Consider the following 18,003-nt stretch of genomic DNA (forward strand, 5'->3'; position numbering starts at 1 on the left):
TTTCAAAATATTTCTTATTTGTTGCTACTGTAAGTGGAGTTTCTCTACCATAATGTCTTCTAACTGGTTATTATTTGTGCATATGAAAGCTATTAATTTTTGTATGGTAATTTTATATCCTGCTACCTTTAATGTTTGAGTTAGCTTTACTATTCATTCTCTAGACTTGCCCAGATATACTATTAAAGTTATGAAATGGAGAAAAACTTTCTACTTTGTTGCCATTCTTATACTTATTGTTTTCTCTTGTCTAATTGCATTAGCTAATATCGCTAGAAAAATTATGAATAGTAATAGAGATAGTGGGCATCCTTACCTGGTTCCTGATCTTAGCAGAAATGCCTCTACTATTTCTCCATTAAATAAGACAATGGCTTTAGTTCTAAGGTATAAAAAGTTTATCATGTTAAGAAAATATCCCACAATTTCTATTTTCTTGAGGGTTTGATCATGAATACGTGTTGAATCCACCCCTTATTTTGAAAACTGATAAATAAAGGGAAAGAATCTAGTATTTATCCTGCCTCTTCTATATAATCTATACATGAAGGTAACCAAATATGAGGTTGGAAAAGTTTCTCTTTATAGAAATATTCCAGCTAATAAACAAAGAAGAAATTATGGAATAAGAATATCACTATTTGCGACCCCTAATGAAATAGTCAGTGTAGTCAAAGATGCTGCCATCATGAAAAGAGAGACACCAGGTATTACATACCTCCTGATGAAAGTATACCTCACTATTTATGAAGTAGTCTTGCTATTTATATATTTTAGAGACAGAGAAAGAAAGAGACAGAGAAAAAGAAAGAGAACCTGGATGTGATCAAGCCTCTAGCTCTAAGCACCAATGTACAAGAAATACAAGAGACAGAGGAAGATGTCAAACACCACCACAGGGATGCAGTTAGTAAAATACAGTCATGGGAAACTCTATTGAACAAATAAATTGATTTCTTCAACCAAAAACATCAAGGGAGGGCTTCCCTGGTGGCGCAGTGGTTGAGAGTCCGCCTGCCGATGCAGGGGACACGGGTTCGCGCCCCGGTCCGGGAAGATCCCACATGCCGCGGAGCGGCTGGGCCCGTGAGCCATGGCCGCTAAGCCTGCGCGTCCAGAGCCTGTGCTCCACAATGGGAGAGACCACAACAGTGAGAGGCCCGCGTAACACAAAAAAAAATCAAGGGAAAAAAGATCAAAATAGAAGGAAACCCTATATATTAAGAAACTTTAAAGACATATCAACTAATTGCAATGTATGAGTCTTATTTGAATCCCAATTCAAATAAATTGTAAATAAAAACGTTTTAAAACAATTTATGATTATTAACACAATGTTTAAGACAATTGAGGCAATAGGAATGTTGACTGGATGTTTCATTATATTAAGGAATCATTGATTTTTTAAAATATTATTGTTAATATTTTAGTTATATTTGTTAATAAGTAAGTCCTTATCTCTTTTTTTAACTTGAAAATAAATATATTCACAAGCTGTAAAACATAAATCCTTGTATTTTTAGACACATATGGTATTTACAGGTGAAATGATATTATGACTAGGACTATAATATCGTGGAGAAAGAGGTGGCAATATTTACAAAAACAGGATTGGACATGTATTGATCATTGTTGAAGCTAGTCATGGGGGTACCTCAGTTTCACTATTTTCTCTATCTTTGTATATATTTGAAATTGTCCATACCAAAATGTGGGTTTTTTAAATTCTGCATCTATTATACTTAACATTTAGACCAAGTGAGATGACACACTCCAGAACGTGGTGTAAAGAGCCAAGCACATCCCGACCGTAAGCAGTGGGCACCATTGTCTATCAATGAACCCTTGAGGGCTAACGGCCAGCAAGGCAGCCTCTGGCCATCACTTCCTGCACCTCTCTCCACAGGCACGAAGAGTACCCAAGGTCCCTGGAGCACAAGGGTCCCAAGGGTCCTCGGGGCAAAAGTCAAGAAGGAGGTCCTGATGGATATTTTCCCCAGGAGTCCAGTGATGAGAATCCTGCCTTCCTCTCCAATCCTCGAAGGACTCCCAGCTCCTTGTATTTCTCCCTCCCATGCGGGAAGCCCCACACTCACATCATTCTCCGAGGTCCCACAGAGGATACAGGATTTGCACTCTATGCACTGCCACTTGTAGGTCTTGACAGCCTCGGTCATGTTCAGGGTGAACTGCAGGCAGGTGGGGTGACCTGGAGGAAGCAGAAATGGCAGCATTAGGGCCAGAGGGTCTGACCTGTCACCCCTCAATGCCACAACATCATGGCCAACTTGGAGGGAGGGTGGGGTAGCACGGGTTTTGGAGTAAAGTGGGAGCCTGGCTGGAGCCCTACCCACCATCCTCACCACCACCCACAGTTACATCAGATCAACGCTCAAAGAGAGAAATAGGTATTAAGCCTTTTGCTGAGGAGAGATGTCATCCAAGTCCTCTTGCCCTAAGAGCCATGTTCCCCCAGAGACGTAACCAGTTGATGAGGACAGAAAGTGGTGATCAGAGAGAAAGAGAAAGGAAATCGCACAGCACAAGGCGACACCGTGAGAGTCAGCAGCATTACCTCCCCGGCATCGATTGTGGTGGGAGGTAACACATATGGGCTATTTGCAGCTGAGCCTTCTGACCTGCAAAGCTGTGCACACTGCCTTAGGGTACCGGGGAGGAGATCAGAGGGAACATGTGAGGCTCCCGGGAACAGAGCTCAGGGGGCACTGGGAGGCACTACACTGCCACCTAAGGTGTCCATGCCCACGCCCAGGGGACAAGCAGAAGTCCACGCCCTGCACAGTAACAGGCCCTATGGAGGGAAGCAGCCTGGCAGGGAGGGTGAAGAAGTGGAGCACCACTGCAAGGGAGCACGACAGCCAGGTCTATCCTGAAAGGACTCGTCACTGGCTCTAACTCTTCTCTCCATCCTATGTATCACGTTAGCCAAGCCAATAATAAGAGCAGGGAGGGACATTAATGTGACCTAAGAGGACCCAGCCCCAGCAGACCTACACTGGAGCTGGGCTCTGCTCTCAGCCACCGCCCACTCAAAAGAGAGACACCAGCAGCAGGAGGACAGCTGTGAGCCACAGAACGTGAAGACCTTGACCTCCTATTTGGCAGGGAAGGGAAACTTGGATGATGACCCCCGGTTTCCCAGGGCTGTGAATCAGACAGGGATCTGCCCAGACACCCCGGGCAAAGCCCTTTACTGACTCTGTCACAAAAGAATTGATAGTTTTGCCTATTGCTAGGGGTTCACCCTTCTCCCAATTCTGCCAAATCCACCATATAGTGCATGTGTCGCCTCTTTCACATGAGGGATTGTGAGCTTCTAAAGAAGGATAGTATAGATGGGGCACCAATTAGGGGCAACCAACACAGTGTCCAACCCAGTGTCCCCCACAGTCAAGATCCCACGCGGTACCACCACTCCTTGGCAAAGCCACATCCCAGCAGGAGGCCCCCATTTCTTCTTTTCCAAACCCTCACAGAGTTCTATCATGGTCCTTTGGGGGAAATACTGTCTATTCAGTCACTATAAGGACCCTTCAGATCTGGGCCGCCACCAATGCAAACCACACTGAGTTATCTCTGAGAGTGAGAGTGGGGACAGAATGACTCATGGTGAGGGGAGTTGGGGACACCTAGCAAATAGCAGGTGGGAGCATTGAGGAGAGGACTGATCTAAAAGCATTTCTAGGACTTCTCAGGAGCCATGCAACTTAGACCCTCACAGCTCTGAATAACCCTCTCAAAGTGACACCATGCCAGCGACTCTGGGGAGAGCAAAGGCTTACATTAAAAGCCTGGATGAACATCCAGCTGATATTCCTGACAGCATCTCAAAGATCTGTCTAAGAAGAACACTAGCCAGGGTTGTTCCCTATTCTGATCTCTCACACAGAACACTGGGATGGGAATAGGAGAGAAAATACCAGTTTGAGATTCTGGGTGGTCTGGGCCATAGATGCCCAGGTTCTCAGATAGGGCATCTGGTAAGGTTGAAGATGAATTCATGGAGTATATACCTAGAACAGCAGATTGATGTTGCCCTGTTCTGCGGCCTTAGGGCACACCCAGCCACAACCAGCCAGCTTACAGTAATTGTTCATGAGCTAGGGTTTATTGAACATCTGCTAGGCCAGCCATGGCACTAGACAGAAAAGATACAGTGGTGGGCAAGACCCCCACCCCCAAACCCTTCTAGTCTGGTCAGAGAGAACTCAAATTAATAAACTACACACATACCTATTTACCTATAATTGTGTAAGTACTGTAAAGAAAAAACACAATTGGCAATGAAAAAAATCACAGGAGAATCAAATCTAGTCTGAGATGTCAAGGAAACCTTCCCTGAGAAAGATCTTTAAGCTGATACCTGGCAGATGAGGGGGAGTTAGCTGAGTGGGCGAGGGAGAGGATTCCACGTGAGGAGAACAGCACGTGGAGAGGCTCTGAGCAGTGGAGGAGCTTGGCAAATTCAACGGAAGGGAAAGGCCAGTAGGCAGAGGCTTGCCGAGCAAAAGGAGGAGGGCAAGAAGTGCCCAGAGAGGTAGCTACAGACAAGTTACATGGGCCCTTGTGGCCCTCATTTAAGGATCTGGGGCTCTAAAATCATTAAAGCATTTTAAGCAAGGCAGTGACTGAATTGCCTTGTGTTTTTAAAGGAGCATTCCTTCAGCACGAGGGATCTTTGGGTGGTGAAGCAGTTCTGAACCTTGATTGCAGTGAGTTACGTATTGATAAGATTGCATAGAAGTGTACACATACATGCATAAACACACATGTGTGTGAATGAAACCAATAACGTATGGATAAGATCTGTGATTGCATCGTGTCAGGTGCCTGGTTCTGATAGTGTACTATGGTTACGGAAGATGTTACATTGGGGGAAACTGGGTGAAGAGTGCATGGCACCTCTCAGTAATATATTTTGTAACTTTCTATGAAGCTCTAATTATTTCAATATAAAAAGTTGAAAAGGTCTTTTTAAATAAGGAAAACACAAAGAAAAATTTAAGTCATCAAAAAGGAGGGAAGGAAAGGGAGGAAGGGAGGGAGGGAAGAAGGGAAAGGAAAGGAAAGGAAAGGAAAGGAGGAAGGAAGGAGCTGCTGTCTAAGGAAAGAACTGGGGGCGGGGGGCAGAGGGAATGTAGAGATGTAAGAATTGTTGCCAGGAAACTAGTTTGGAGGTGGATGTTGCTGTTAGGAGAGAGACAAGGATGGTGGAGGTGGAGCTTGGAGAAATATTAAAGAAATCATTGACAGGACTTGACCATTATTTGAGCATTGGGAGTGTGGGAAAGAGATGATGAGAAATAGTCTCAAGATTCCGACCTAAGAAACAAGGTGGGTTGCAGTGAAACTTACTCAAATGAGGAACTACAGAAAGCATATAGGGACCAAATGGGGGAGGGGGAGGAGAACTCTCTTTTGAGCATGTTGAATTTGGGAAGTCTGTGAGACTTTGGGTGGAAATGTCAAGCGGATGGTCGAATATAGGGGTTTAGCGCTCAAAAGAAATATGAACTAGACATAAATTTCGGAGGTTTTGCTAAATAGGTGGTCATAGAAACCATGAGAGTTAATGAAATTATCTAGGAAAAGGGAAAAAAGAGAAAGGAAGAGGAAAGAAGAAAGAAAAAAGTCTAGGACTGAGCTTTGAGTAACTCAACCATTTGAAGATCAAAAGAAAGGACCAACAGAGGAAACTGGAAGGATGGCTGGAGAGAGGTAAGATGCAAACCGTTCAAGTATGGGTCTCAGCGGCCCAGAGAAGAGCTTTCAAGAAGGAGAGGGTGGTCAGCGGTGTTGACTGCCAAAGGTTCATGAGTTTGTCATTGCTCGATAAGGACCCTGAATGAGGGCCTGCTGACAGAGCTGAGCAGAAGTTGCCCTACTAATAATAATACCCTCAGCAGTGTCACCTTCCCCGGGAAGGAAGGTCAGCACATTCCAGAGCGTGACATGTAGCTCCACAGCTGGCCTCTGGATGCCTCCGGGGGTGAGGGTGGGGGGGGTGCATGCTTCATGAAGCCAACAACACTCCCCAAATATTTACTGAGAGCCAACTCTCTTTTCAAGACCTCTCGACCACTGAAGACATTTTCTGGGATAGCTTTGGACCAGTGAACAGTAGCAAGTGGGCTTGAGAAAATCCTGTTGGAAGTGTCTCAAAAAATCCCATGGGCTTTCTCTGTGTTCCGGTTTTGAGACAGTCACCAGCCTCCCCCCAAAGACCTTCACACCCAAAGGAAGGGAACGAAGCTCACACAGCCTCCACCCCAGGTAAAATGTAGGACTAAGATTAGCCTCAGCTCTGGCTACAGAGCTCCTTCAGTTCAGAATTCAGACTCAAGTGGGAGAGGAAAGGAGGGGATGCAACTTCTCAGCTGCGGAGGGTGAGACACAAAGAGTTAAGTCACCCAAGCTGCCATTAGCAGGTGCAAAAACTATGCCCAGAACTAAGTCCTCCTTTCTGTGCCACCAGAACAGGTTGCCTGTCTGCTGCCTTTCTCTACAAACTGGAAAAGTCATTTCCCAGATAAAACTATAGGGATAAGACTTCTTATCTACCATGGAAATGACTGGAATAAAGCATACTGTTGGACAAAAGGAAAAGTTGCTAAGGAAAGTGCTAGAAGCCCATATCTAAGTTTTACTGCTAGAAGTCCTTATTTTTGCCCAGAACTAATTTCTAAAATCCTTGGAAGTAAGTGGATAATAAATAGTCTTTCCAACTCAAGGGTGGTAGAAAATAAAGAGGCACCTTGGCAGTAAAGCAATTTACTTATGGCCACCCACTACTTAAAGATTCCTGTCTTAATCTGTTTTGTAAAATTAACCATCATTCTCTAAAGTGCTTGCTTGGAAATCTAGATTTTCCATATATCCAGTTTTCTTAAAGCGAGGAATACCTGCATTGCTATTTAAATAGCCCAATGGAGTGAAGGGGAAACAACACTTCCCGGGTCCCCTGGGTGAGATGATTCAACAGGACATTTATAAGATTTCAATTACCAAAATGGATTTAGAAAGTGGCGTGGTGTGCATGATTCATCCCAGCTAGATCATTAAAAACCAAGTCCTTCCTGAGTGTTCCTCCAAACTTGTTCTATTAGGAGGGTTCAATAAATCTTCTGCCCGTTTGTTCAGTTGGTCCAGTGGTGAACTTGGTGTAAAGAGACATTCTTAATCCAGCCCTAATCCCTTCCAAAACGGACCTCAATCTTCCCTACAAGTTGAAACAGGAAATGTAACCCATGACCACCATGTGCGGAGACCTAACTTCTGGACAGGGCTTTCAGACAACGGAGATTTGGCTTTGGGGTGCTATTTCAGCAGCTGGGTAGAAAAGGGAAACCAGCAGGATGTGAGACGCTTCTCAGAAAGAAGATTGTTCATGAGGTTGGTATGTATGAAATTGCAGTCTACTGAACTCAGTGAAAAAGAGAAGGCAGGCGTCTGAAAGCAGGGATTGCCCCCTTGCCACCTGAAGGATACACGTCATGGCTTTCCAGAACCCATGTGCATAGACACTGACAATGTTCAGGGACAGCGAACAGGAGTTCGCGGTATTTGAGTGAGAAGGCACACAGATGAATATCCAGGCAAAACCAGCGTTAGTTTTATATTTACAGCTGCCTACTTCCACACATGCTCATACACAACTGCCCACACACATGGATATTTCCAACCTTTTAGGGACAAAAATATCTAAATATACCTTGTTGATTGAGTTCACATTACAACTGTGACTTAGAAGCTAACAGAGCCATTAACCAGTCAGTGTCAGGCTATAGATACTCAGCACAGTGAGAGAAACACAGTTCATTTTCAACAAACCCTGGGCAAAAAGAAATCTACAAATGGCTATGACATGTGTCTCTTACATTATGATCCTTATTAAAAGAGTTTTTCATTACATTATTGCCAATATTTAATTTGGACTAGGCTAAGCCACATCACTGATTAAATTAGAGCTCCAGAAAAAAAATTATCTTGCTAGGTATGTGCTGAAAACATAAATAAAATAGATACAAATAACTGTGGAACTAGCATGGTCTATTATTTATTCATTGTGAAATGATAAACACCCAATTATATTTTATTACCTTATTCATCAATGTTGATCTCTTAAAAACTAATTTCTCAGGAAAGGAAAACCTAAATACCACAGTTCTTAGGCAAGTAACTGCAAAATTCAAATTGCACTCCTTGGTCTGATGCCTGGTTTATAGAAATCATATCATATAAAATATGTAGGATCGATTCCAATCTGAAAAAGCACCAAAAACAAGTCTCCATAGGCATTCATTAGAAACTAATTTGGCTCAAATTTCTAGCAGTTCTCTATATTCATACACACATACAATTTCTAATATTTACATATTGCAAAAATATATAAGAAGCTTTAGCTAAAGAATTTATGCACAGTGCAGTCAAATCTGAATCACCCACGTTAAAGAGTAATTTGCGGAGAAAAAAATATTACTAGCTCACTTTGGGAAGCCATCTCACTCCATCAGATCCATTCATTTTCACTTATCCTCTCTCTCCCTCTCTCCTTCTCTGTCTCTCTCTGTCTCTGTCTCTCCCTCCCTCCCTTTCTCTCTTTCTCTCCTTATCGAAGGAATGAAGCTCTGAGTTATTATACTTAATCTGTAAAGGGAGGAACCAATTCTGAGCCATCAAGAATTTGAACTCTGTGCACATACATTGTGACAAGCGTGTTATCCGGGCACTGCTTCCCCACATAGATTGCTTCTCCAGCCCTGCTTTGCAAACCTTCTACAATGGTCTACAGGCCTACCTCCCATCTGCCCCAGATGTTCTTCTAATACTAAGACATCTACAAATCAAGGACCACAATGGCACTCCAGAGGCACCTGCATGGCTCCCTTTTTTCTCACCATTTTAATGTACTTCAAAGAGGACAAAGAAGAGAAAGAGTAGAAAGGATAAAGACCATACAAACAAAAACGCATTCAAAATAAATGATGGTGGATGCCATGGCTGCCTTTTGCTTGGCTAAAACACTTTACCATCAGCAAGTCTGACCCATCTTAGGGGTCTGTTTATCCTCCCTCAAAGCTGTCAAACTCTAGGGCACCCAGATGTCACACAGGAGACAAGCCACAGGGATTGTTGCTTCAATCATTATCATTAATAATCATAGAAAGCCATTCAAGCAAGGACATTAGGAGCACTTTTAATGGGCTCAATCACTAAGGGCTCATGGCTCCATTCTCAAATGGCCCTAGAAATTCCCCAAGTTTTCATGGTCAAGTGTGGTCTCACATATAAGCCTGAGGGCACTTCAGCTAGTCCTCTTAAAGTGAAATAAGGGCATGGGACAGCCTTGACCTGCTTTTATATAACTTACCTGACTGTCCCAGGTTGGGGCCAAGGTACCAGAAAGATGTCAAGAACCACGGTAATGATCCCAGTGCCCCTAATTAGTCACTGCAGCTGAGTACCAAGGATCATTTATTCATTTACTCATTCCCTCAACAGTATTTTTTGAATAAATGAATGTGGCCGGCAGTGTTCTAGGCACTGGGGATACAGTAGTGGGGAAAACCAAAACCTGCCCTCATGGAGCAAGTACCACAATTTGATATATGATGCAACATCTGAGTCCCTGAGAAAAGTCACTTTGCCTCACAGGCCTTAGTTTTCCAATATATTAAATGAAATGATAGGAATCTGTTATCCATAAAGCTGTGGCTCTGTCTATGCCACCTATCAACACTATTTTTAGAGGTATTTGTGACCCCAAATTGCCCATCTGGTTGGTGAAATAAACAAGCCTTCTACAGTTTGGCAGCTGACACTCAATGTGGAAGAAACTAAGAAGGAAATTAAAGTAAGTTAGTTCTGCTAGAATTTCAGGCAAATGTTCCACTGAACTAGCCCATTCCTAGTCCAATACCACGACAGAAAGCACAAGAAATCTAGAAACTAAAAGCACTTTTCATCAACCACACCACCCACCCCCATGCAAAACGTTGGGTCTGTACAGATGGGTGGTCAATGAGTCTGCAGGCAGCAGAGGCCTTGGGTAAGGTTTCATCATGAGCGATACTGAGCTGTTTGTGTGACAGTGGGCAGATATTACCAGGCAGGCATGGAAGAAGAGGGTCCCCTACATGAGCAACTCAGGTTAAGTCTCCTTCTAAATCTTCACTTGGAACTGTAGATTGGAGGCAACCATCTGCCAAAGTGATGCTTGTCCCACAGCAGTGCATGGAGCCCAGACTGAATCGTTGTCCAGAGCCCAACATCAATATTGTATGTGAATCCCTGACATTGGCTGTGCATGTTAGCCCTCTCTGGACATCATGAGCATCTAGCCATGGGCGCTGGCTAAAGGCTTTGGGTTTTCTTTGGAAAAGTGAGCCCGAAGAAGAAATTGTTGCTCAGATTGGAGAGCCTGCGATCTTCTGTCTGGGAGGATTTTATGGTATAATTGATGGAGAGCTGGTAGAAAAGAGCAGTGATTGGTCAACACTTGATTGCCTGTGATCCTCCAACTGCTGATCTTCCATGAACTGGAAGATGGACTCACGGGTGCTGTAAGTTCTCGAGTTGTCTGAGGAGCTTTGCGATGGTATTCCAATTTTTTCTTTCAAAAATATTTCAGAGTTGTGCCAAGTCAAAAGGAAAATGATGCTTTCTTGCTTTGCTGGCCTTTTCTATGTGCTGCTGGGAAGCAATCATAGAAGTGCCTAGAAATAGAGGACTGACAGTGTGTCCATGACACTTAAACACTCTGTCTTTCATTTTATCTTTTAAATCATTTTTAATTCTAATTTGAGGGTTCTTCTGACTTTGCAATTTACTTTATCGTGATCAGGTTCTTACAGAAAAATAATTCTATTGAATTTGACCAAATTCAATGAGCACCTACAACTGCCAGGAACTATACTAGGTGCTGAAGTTTCGAAGATGAATGAGGCGTGGATCCTGCCTTGAGGAGCTCAGGTTTAGGAGGTGTGATAGGCAGCTTCTGAGATGACCACCAATGATCCCCGTCTCTTGGTATTCATAAGCTTGTGTAATTCTCTCCCCTTGAGGGTGGGCTGGACTTAACTGACTCACCTCTAGCAAGTAGAATATGACAGAAGTGATAGGATGTCACTCCTAATATTAAGTTTTAAAAAGACTTTGGCTTTCATCTTTGGCACTCTGTCTTATGCTTTCTCACTCATTTGCTCTAAGGGAGGTCAGTTGCTGTGTTGTGAGACGTCCTTGGAAAGGTCTCAGTCCAACTTCCTGGGAGGAAATGAATCCTGCTAAAAACCATGCGAGTGAGCTTGGAACAGGGTCCTCTCTCAGTCGAGCCTTCAGATGAGACCATAGCTCTGGATGACAATCTGACTGCAACTTCATGGAAACCTTGATCCAAAGACACTCAGCAAAACCACACCTAGATTCCTGACCAATACAAACTATGAGATAATATTTATATTTTAAGCTGTTACGTTTTGGAGTAATCTGTTATACAGCAACAGATAACTATTATAGGTTATATTTTTTGAAAAAACTATAATACAGTGTAATAAGTGCTATAATAGGGGAATGAATAGAGTGCTTACAGATGGAGAAGCAATCAATGATGGGAAGCTTGGGGAAAGCCACTGAGAGGAGGTAGCATTTGAGCTGGGCCTTGAAGGACGAATTTCCTAAGGGAAAAGAAGGGAGAATTACAGGGAGAGGAAATTGCAAGAAATTTAAGGTGCATGGTTTATTCAGGCAAAGTAGAGTAGCTCAAGAAGAGCAGGAGAAAAGGGAAGTGGCAAACGATGACGCTGAAGAGGTAAGAGGAAAGATTGTGAAGGGCCCCTTATACAGGCATACACATTGGAATTTGACTCTGTAAGCAGTGAGGAATCCTCAGAGTTTTTTAAGCAGGGAGCTGAGTTTCTTGTACCCATGCTTTAGAGAGATGACTCTGGTGGTTAGGACAGACGGTATGGTGGAGACGGCTAGGGCAGGATAACCAGTTACAATATCCATTTATTCAGAAAATTTTTATTGAGCACTTACAATGTGCCAGGCACTGTGTGAGGTGCTAAGCAGTGAACAAAACAGATAAAAGTTCCTACTCCTATGCAGCTTATGTTCTAGTGGGGGCACTAGCATAGGACCAGCCTAGAAGCAGTGGTGATTAATGTAGGAAACATTTGAGAGGTAGAATTAGTCAATGGGACATGATTCTTGCCTGGACATTGGTGTGAGCAAGAGAAAAAAATTTAAAATAACACCAAGATTCTTAGGTTGGGCCACAGAGTAGATGATAACACTGTTAGCTGAGATGGAGACAGCAGGCTTGCAGAGAGTAACAATAGATTCGTGTTGGTACATTGCACTTAGTGTGATGAGACTTTCAGTGGAGTTGTCCTTGGGTCGCTGAGAAAATACAGGTCTATACTCAGGAGAGAGGACCAGGCTGGAGATATAGACTTAGAAATCATCAGGTGTGGGTGGTAGATGAAACCTTGGCACTTGGTGAGATACTCAGTGAGAGACCACAGATTGCAAAATAAGAAGGACCTCGTTGGGAGGAGGGGGGAGGGTAACCACCAGAACTAAAGGCATGAAAGGGCATCAAGAAGAGAATTCAGTGAGAAAGAGACAACGGTCACAAAAGGAGGAGAACCTGGAGAGAGCCCTTCCTGGCGTCCATGGCCACCACCATCAAGGGAGAGATGAAGTAAGATAAGAACTGAAGAGAACGTATTACTCTGTGAACCATTGCTGATTAGAACTGGGTAAAGTGATCCCCAAGAGTAGCGGACCCTCATGACTCTCTGAATGACTGGGTGGTTTCAGCGTTGTAGAGGGAAGAATTCACCAGTAGATTATCTCACAACATGCTTCTCCTTCCACAGGCTTTGTCCATCAGGCTCAGGTTTGGAAATACCATATAAAATAGTCTTAAGAATATTGCCTTTATCTGATTCCATTCGTTGATAGCAGGGGTCATTTTTTTGGATGTAGGTTCCATGGCCAAAGCTAGGCCCTGCCAGCATCACTTTCCATCCTTGCCCTAGGAGATGCATCAAGTCTCTGGAAGCCAGTTCGTTCCTTCTGACCTTGGATTGAAGCTCTTCAGTCCCAGGTGTCAGAGCCCTGCCTGCAAGGCTGGGGCAGGTCCTAGTGGAGGCTTTTCCCACAGTTCCAGAGTTTGGTCAAGTGGCCCTGCATATTCGCCAAGAATGGCCAGATCCAGGAGAGATGCTGGTGCCCAGGCAGGAGAGCAGCAGTGCAAGACAGACTGAACAGTGGAGAGGATGGAAATAATCACCAGCTAGTAATGTTGGTGGCTGTGGTGTTTTTTTAAAATGCCATCAAATTCTTTGATTCTCCTCTTTTCAAGAGGTGGAGAGGCTATTCCTCAACTGTTGAGTGTGGGCTGAACTTAATGACTTGCTTTAACAGATACAGTAAAAAAGGAAGTGACAGTATGAAACTATGGAGGCTAAATTATAAAAAGGCACTCGGGTTTCCATTTTGATCTCTCTCTCTCTCTCTCTCTCTCTTCCTCCCTCTTTCTCCCTCCTCCTAAAAAGGTCAGCTGCTATGTTATGAGCAGCCCTATGGAAAGGCCCACATAGCAAGGAACTGAGAGAGGCCTCTGGTCATCAGTCAGTAAGGAACTGAGGCCCTCAGTCCAACAGCCCAAGATGAGCTCAGCCCTACCAACACCACATGAGCAAGCTTGGAAGTGACTCCTTCAACCCCAGTCAAGCCTGGAGATGACCGCAGCCCCATCCAACATCTTGACTACCACCTCCTGAGAGAACACGCACCAAAACCACCCAGCTGAGCCATTCCCAGATTCCTGGTCCTCAGAAACTATGACATAATAAATGTTTGCTGCATCTGGGGGTAATTTATTACGTAGCCACAGATAACTGAAACAGTAGCAAAGGAGAAAAAGTAAGGGGTCTGGTGTGAAGGCTCTAGAAAAACCAGGCACTTGACAGGACTCCTGCTTAGGCGAGTCCCAGACACAGAAGGACCAGCACTGGGCTGAACAATGAAGGGCAGAAGTGGGGTTTGGGATTTTATCTCATTTCCTCTGCTCCATGCAGGGCTGTTAATTTTTTAAAAGAACAAATAGTGGAGGGCTTCCCTGGTTGCGCAGCGGTTGAGAGTCCGCCTGCCGATGCAGGGGACACTGGCTCGTGCCCCTGTCCAGGAAGATCCCACATGCCACGGAGCGGCTGGGCCCGGGAACCATGGCCGCTGAGCCTGCGCATCCGGAGCCTGTGGTCCACAATGGGAGAGGCCACAGCAGTGAGAGGCCCGCGTACCGCAAAAAAAAAAAAAAAAAAAAAGAACAAATAGTGGGTACTAAGACAATTTATGCAACAATATGGGGATGACTAAAAAAAGAAGTGAATAGGTGTGAAACCTCACCATGCAACAACAGCACGTCTGTGGCTTCCTGGTCCCAACCTGTCTGCACGGTGTGGGCCAGAGGGGACCTCTTCACCATAGAAGATGCCATCTTTGGCCTCTGGTCTTGACCTCTATTCCCATCTCACCCTCACCCTGCCCCACCCTCCTTCCACCTTCCTGAGCCCCTCTCTCACCTCCAGCAAGCTTTCTATGTAGGTTTTCTGGAACAAGTCCCCCCATATTAGAAAGTCAGGGACTTCCTGGAAGTTCCACAGACTGATATGAGCAGAGCAGCAACCTACAGCCAGTATGTTAGCTAAAGAAAGCAATGCTTGGCCATCTTAATGATAATTCTCATAACATTTTTAAGTAAACACCTTTCTATTCCCTGCTTTCCTTTGATTCCCCACAAAAATCCTCTGAGGTAGGCAGGACAGATATAAGTATTCCTAATTTACAGGTGAGGAAACTGAGGCTCAGAATGGCTTAGGTGGACAGCAAGTCGTGGAACCAGAGCCAGTAGCCATGTCTTCACACCCTCATCATTTGGACTCTTTCTGCATCATGGTCTCTCACTACATCATGACCCAAGATGGCCAACCTAAACGTGGTGGCCCAGCTTGAGTTCAGCTCCTTACTTGAAGCTGTTAAATATAATAGCATTTTCCCCTTTTATTCACAAGAAGTTCACTAAGGCACAGTAATGTAGGTCACTGAGTTTCTCTGTGCCTCAATTTCCTCAGTTCCTCAGTTTGTACCACACACAGGTGACTAGTTGTCCCCTAAAGCCTTTTTGGGCCTCAGTGTTCCATGCCTCTAGCGAAATCCTTCAGGAAGCCGGGCTTGCTCACACGAGGCAGGACGTCAAGCCCTCACCATCTGGCAGTGGCTAATCCTGGAAAACCCGGGGGAAGACTCACCCCACAGTGAGACAGTCCAGCCCACGCAAAGGGGCCCTAGAGGCTGCAGGAAGTAGGGTAGCGGCCTGTGGTGACATGATTGGGCTTCAGCTCCTGAGAATCTCAACAGAGGTCCCCTGACCCCTATGGGCCACAGCTTCTCTGCCAGAGGCTGGGGTGGGGAGGTGTCCTTCCCCTCTCCCCACCTCACTATCCCATGCAGCTTTGCTGGGCCAGTTATCCCACATGGAGCTACCAGGATGGACGTCCCATCACCAGCTCCCCCAGTAGAGCCTCTGAGAGGAGCACACAAAGACATATAGCATCCAAAGCCAAGTTCGCATCAGCCCCAGACACCTCGAGTACACTGTCAGTTAAGAAAGGATAGGAATGTTTCTTACTCACCTTATTTAGGAGAAGAAGAAAAGAGCAGACAGGGCCCCCCTTTTGCATTCACCAGACTGCACCACAATCAAGACACCTACAACCCTACCACCCACCCTGAAGCCCCAAAAATGGTTCACCAACTCCTTTTAATCCTTTCCCTCTTCACCCCCCAATTCCCCCACATCACTAATCCACTTTCCAAGTTGTGATGGCAGGAGAATGGAAAATGAGGATGACGGTGATGACAACCAGCTTCCCCTGAAGCCTCTCTCCCAGGCTCCTTGAGCGCCTGAGGTCCTTGATATCCTTCAACACCCTCCACGAGAAGAAAACTAAAATCAAGCTGAACCAACCCTACTTAGAGGAGAAACATCCTTGGGCTCCAAACCCAGCACCATCTGTCTGGCCTTGTATTAACTCAGAATTTGCTTCCAACCCCCAACACAAAGGCAGCACCAGCTTTGCACTCGTCCTGCATCTTCGGGCACTCAGTCCAACTCATAGATCATTTTCCAGCAAATTCTAATCTAAGATTAATCTGACTTTTCCTTACAATCAAATATTTATCCAACAAATTCATGAATGAGAATTGATCTCGCTGTTTATTTAGAAAGCTGGAGGAGTTGATTTTACATGGGCTTTATTTTTTTTCCTCTGGATAAATTAGGGAGTTGAGATAGAACAAGAGAAAGCAAATCAATGGCTATTTCCAGTTACCAGCATTGTCTTCAGATTTAATAGAAATGATGCCCTAAGACACATAGTTTATTCAGTACGAAAATACCCATCGATATTAGAGTAATGCAAAAGGAAAGCCTTTCCTGGTACTTTGTAACTGTAGACAAGAGCCTCACAACTGTATGAAGATTCACAAAGCCCTTCTGATAGGTGGTCATCAACACCGTTCCATAACCAGGGAAATTAAGGCACTGAGTGTCTCTGAAATGGCTCTGGTTCACCTGAGGAATAGGTATGAGAGGATATTCATCACCAGAAATCTGACCCCCCTTCAGAGAGAGCTAAATACGTGGCATATGTGCCACTGTTCCATCCCATACTCACGGCAGACATCATTAATCAATTCAACGTTCTCTTCGCTCCTCATGCTGAGACCTTGGATCCTTGTCCACACAGCACTCCAATCCACCATGACCATTCCGTGAGTTTGCATACAAGAAGAAACCTAGTTGCTACCTCTGAGCTGGAAACTGTTAAGCTTAATAGGTTAAAAGTCTCATGTGAGCACTAAGGATTCGAACCTTAAGGAGGTCACCAAACAGACATTTAACTCCTGTTTGCCTTTCTGTGAGTCAGAGACCCTATCGAAACAACTAGGACCACAAAACAGATGGTGGCCTTGTTTTGTGGTTGGACTAACAGACAGTATTCCTGGAGTCACATACTTCTGTGTACACAGAAAATCATCTGAAAGACCCTTTCTGAAAAGAAAAAAATTAATAGTGGTTAGTGTTTTTTTCTACTTCATTAGTTATGAGGTACTAACCCACCCCTCCTTAAGCGATTCCTATGTCTCTCATTGCCCACGGCGGGAAGTAAGCTCCTCCGTGTTGCAAGCCTCTTTGCTGCCTGGCCACAGCTGCCTGTCTTAGATTCATCTTCTTTCTGACCACTGACCCAGCCACTTCTACACCCTATGCAACAGCCTCAAGGAAAAGTACTTGCCATGATATCCTCCCTCTCCCCACCCCCACCCCCAAAAACCTCCTGTTCTTTGTGCACTTCACACTTCTGCACACAAAGGTCTCTCTGAGCCGTCTCTCAACTCCCATTCACAGCCAAACCTGTCAAGCAGATAGTCTACGCTCTGGTTACATGAAGTGTGGTCCATGAACCAGTGGCATGAGTATCACCTAGGGGCTTGTTAGAAACACCCACACCAGACCTATGAACCTAAATCTGCATTTTAGCAAGATGCACTGCCCTAAATTCGCTCCCTCTCTTTCTGGGAAACCCCACCCAGTCTTCCTTCTCTCTAATCTGACTTCCTTCCCCACCTCTCCATCAAAAAGACTCTCATTGAGTGAGTGAATCCGTCAATTCATATATGAATAAAAGGATCCATGAAATATCACTTCCACTTGTGCCCACCCTAGGAACTTCTATTCAGCCTTCAAGTCCAGTCCAAATAGCCCACTTCTGTGAAGACATTTCTGCTCTCCAATGCAGACAAGGAAACCAAAGTGCTGAGAGGCTGGACAAACTGCCCGAGCACACCCAGTGCACCCACGGTGTGCCATCTTTAAGAATGACATCAGGAAGGATTCCCTTGACCTCCCCA

General features: G+C 44.7%; 1 protein-coding gene across 1 annotated transcript in view; it reads right to left on the reverse strand.

Annotated features, from left to right (window-relative positions):
- DPF3 (double PHD fingers 3) overlaps positions 1-18,003 on the reverse strand; it is a 260,049-nt gene that overhangs the window by 11,928 nt on the left and 230,118 nt on the right. The window contains exon 9 of the mRNA XM_012537113.3: positions 2,097-2,209. Within this exon, the coding sequence (XP_012392567.1) occupies positions 2,097-2,209 (113 nt within the window). The remainder of the gene's footprint in view (positions 1-2,096; positions 2,210-18,003) is intronic.

Source organism: Orcinus orca, chromosome 2 (assembly GCF_937001465.1).
Source record: "Orcinus orca chromosome 2, mOrcOrc1.1, whole genome shotgun sequence".
Taxonomy (NCBI): Eukaryota; Metazoa; Chordata; class Mammalia; order Artiodactyla; family Delphinidae; genus Orcinus; species Orcinus orca.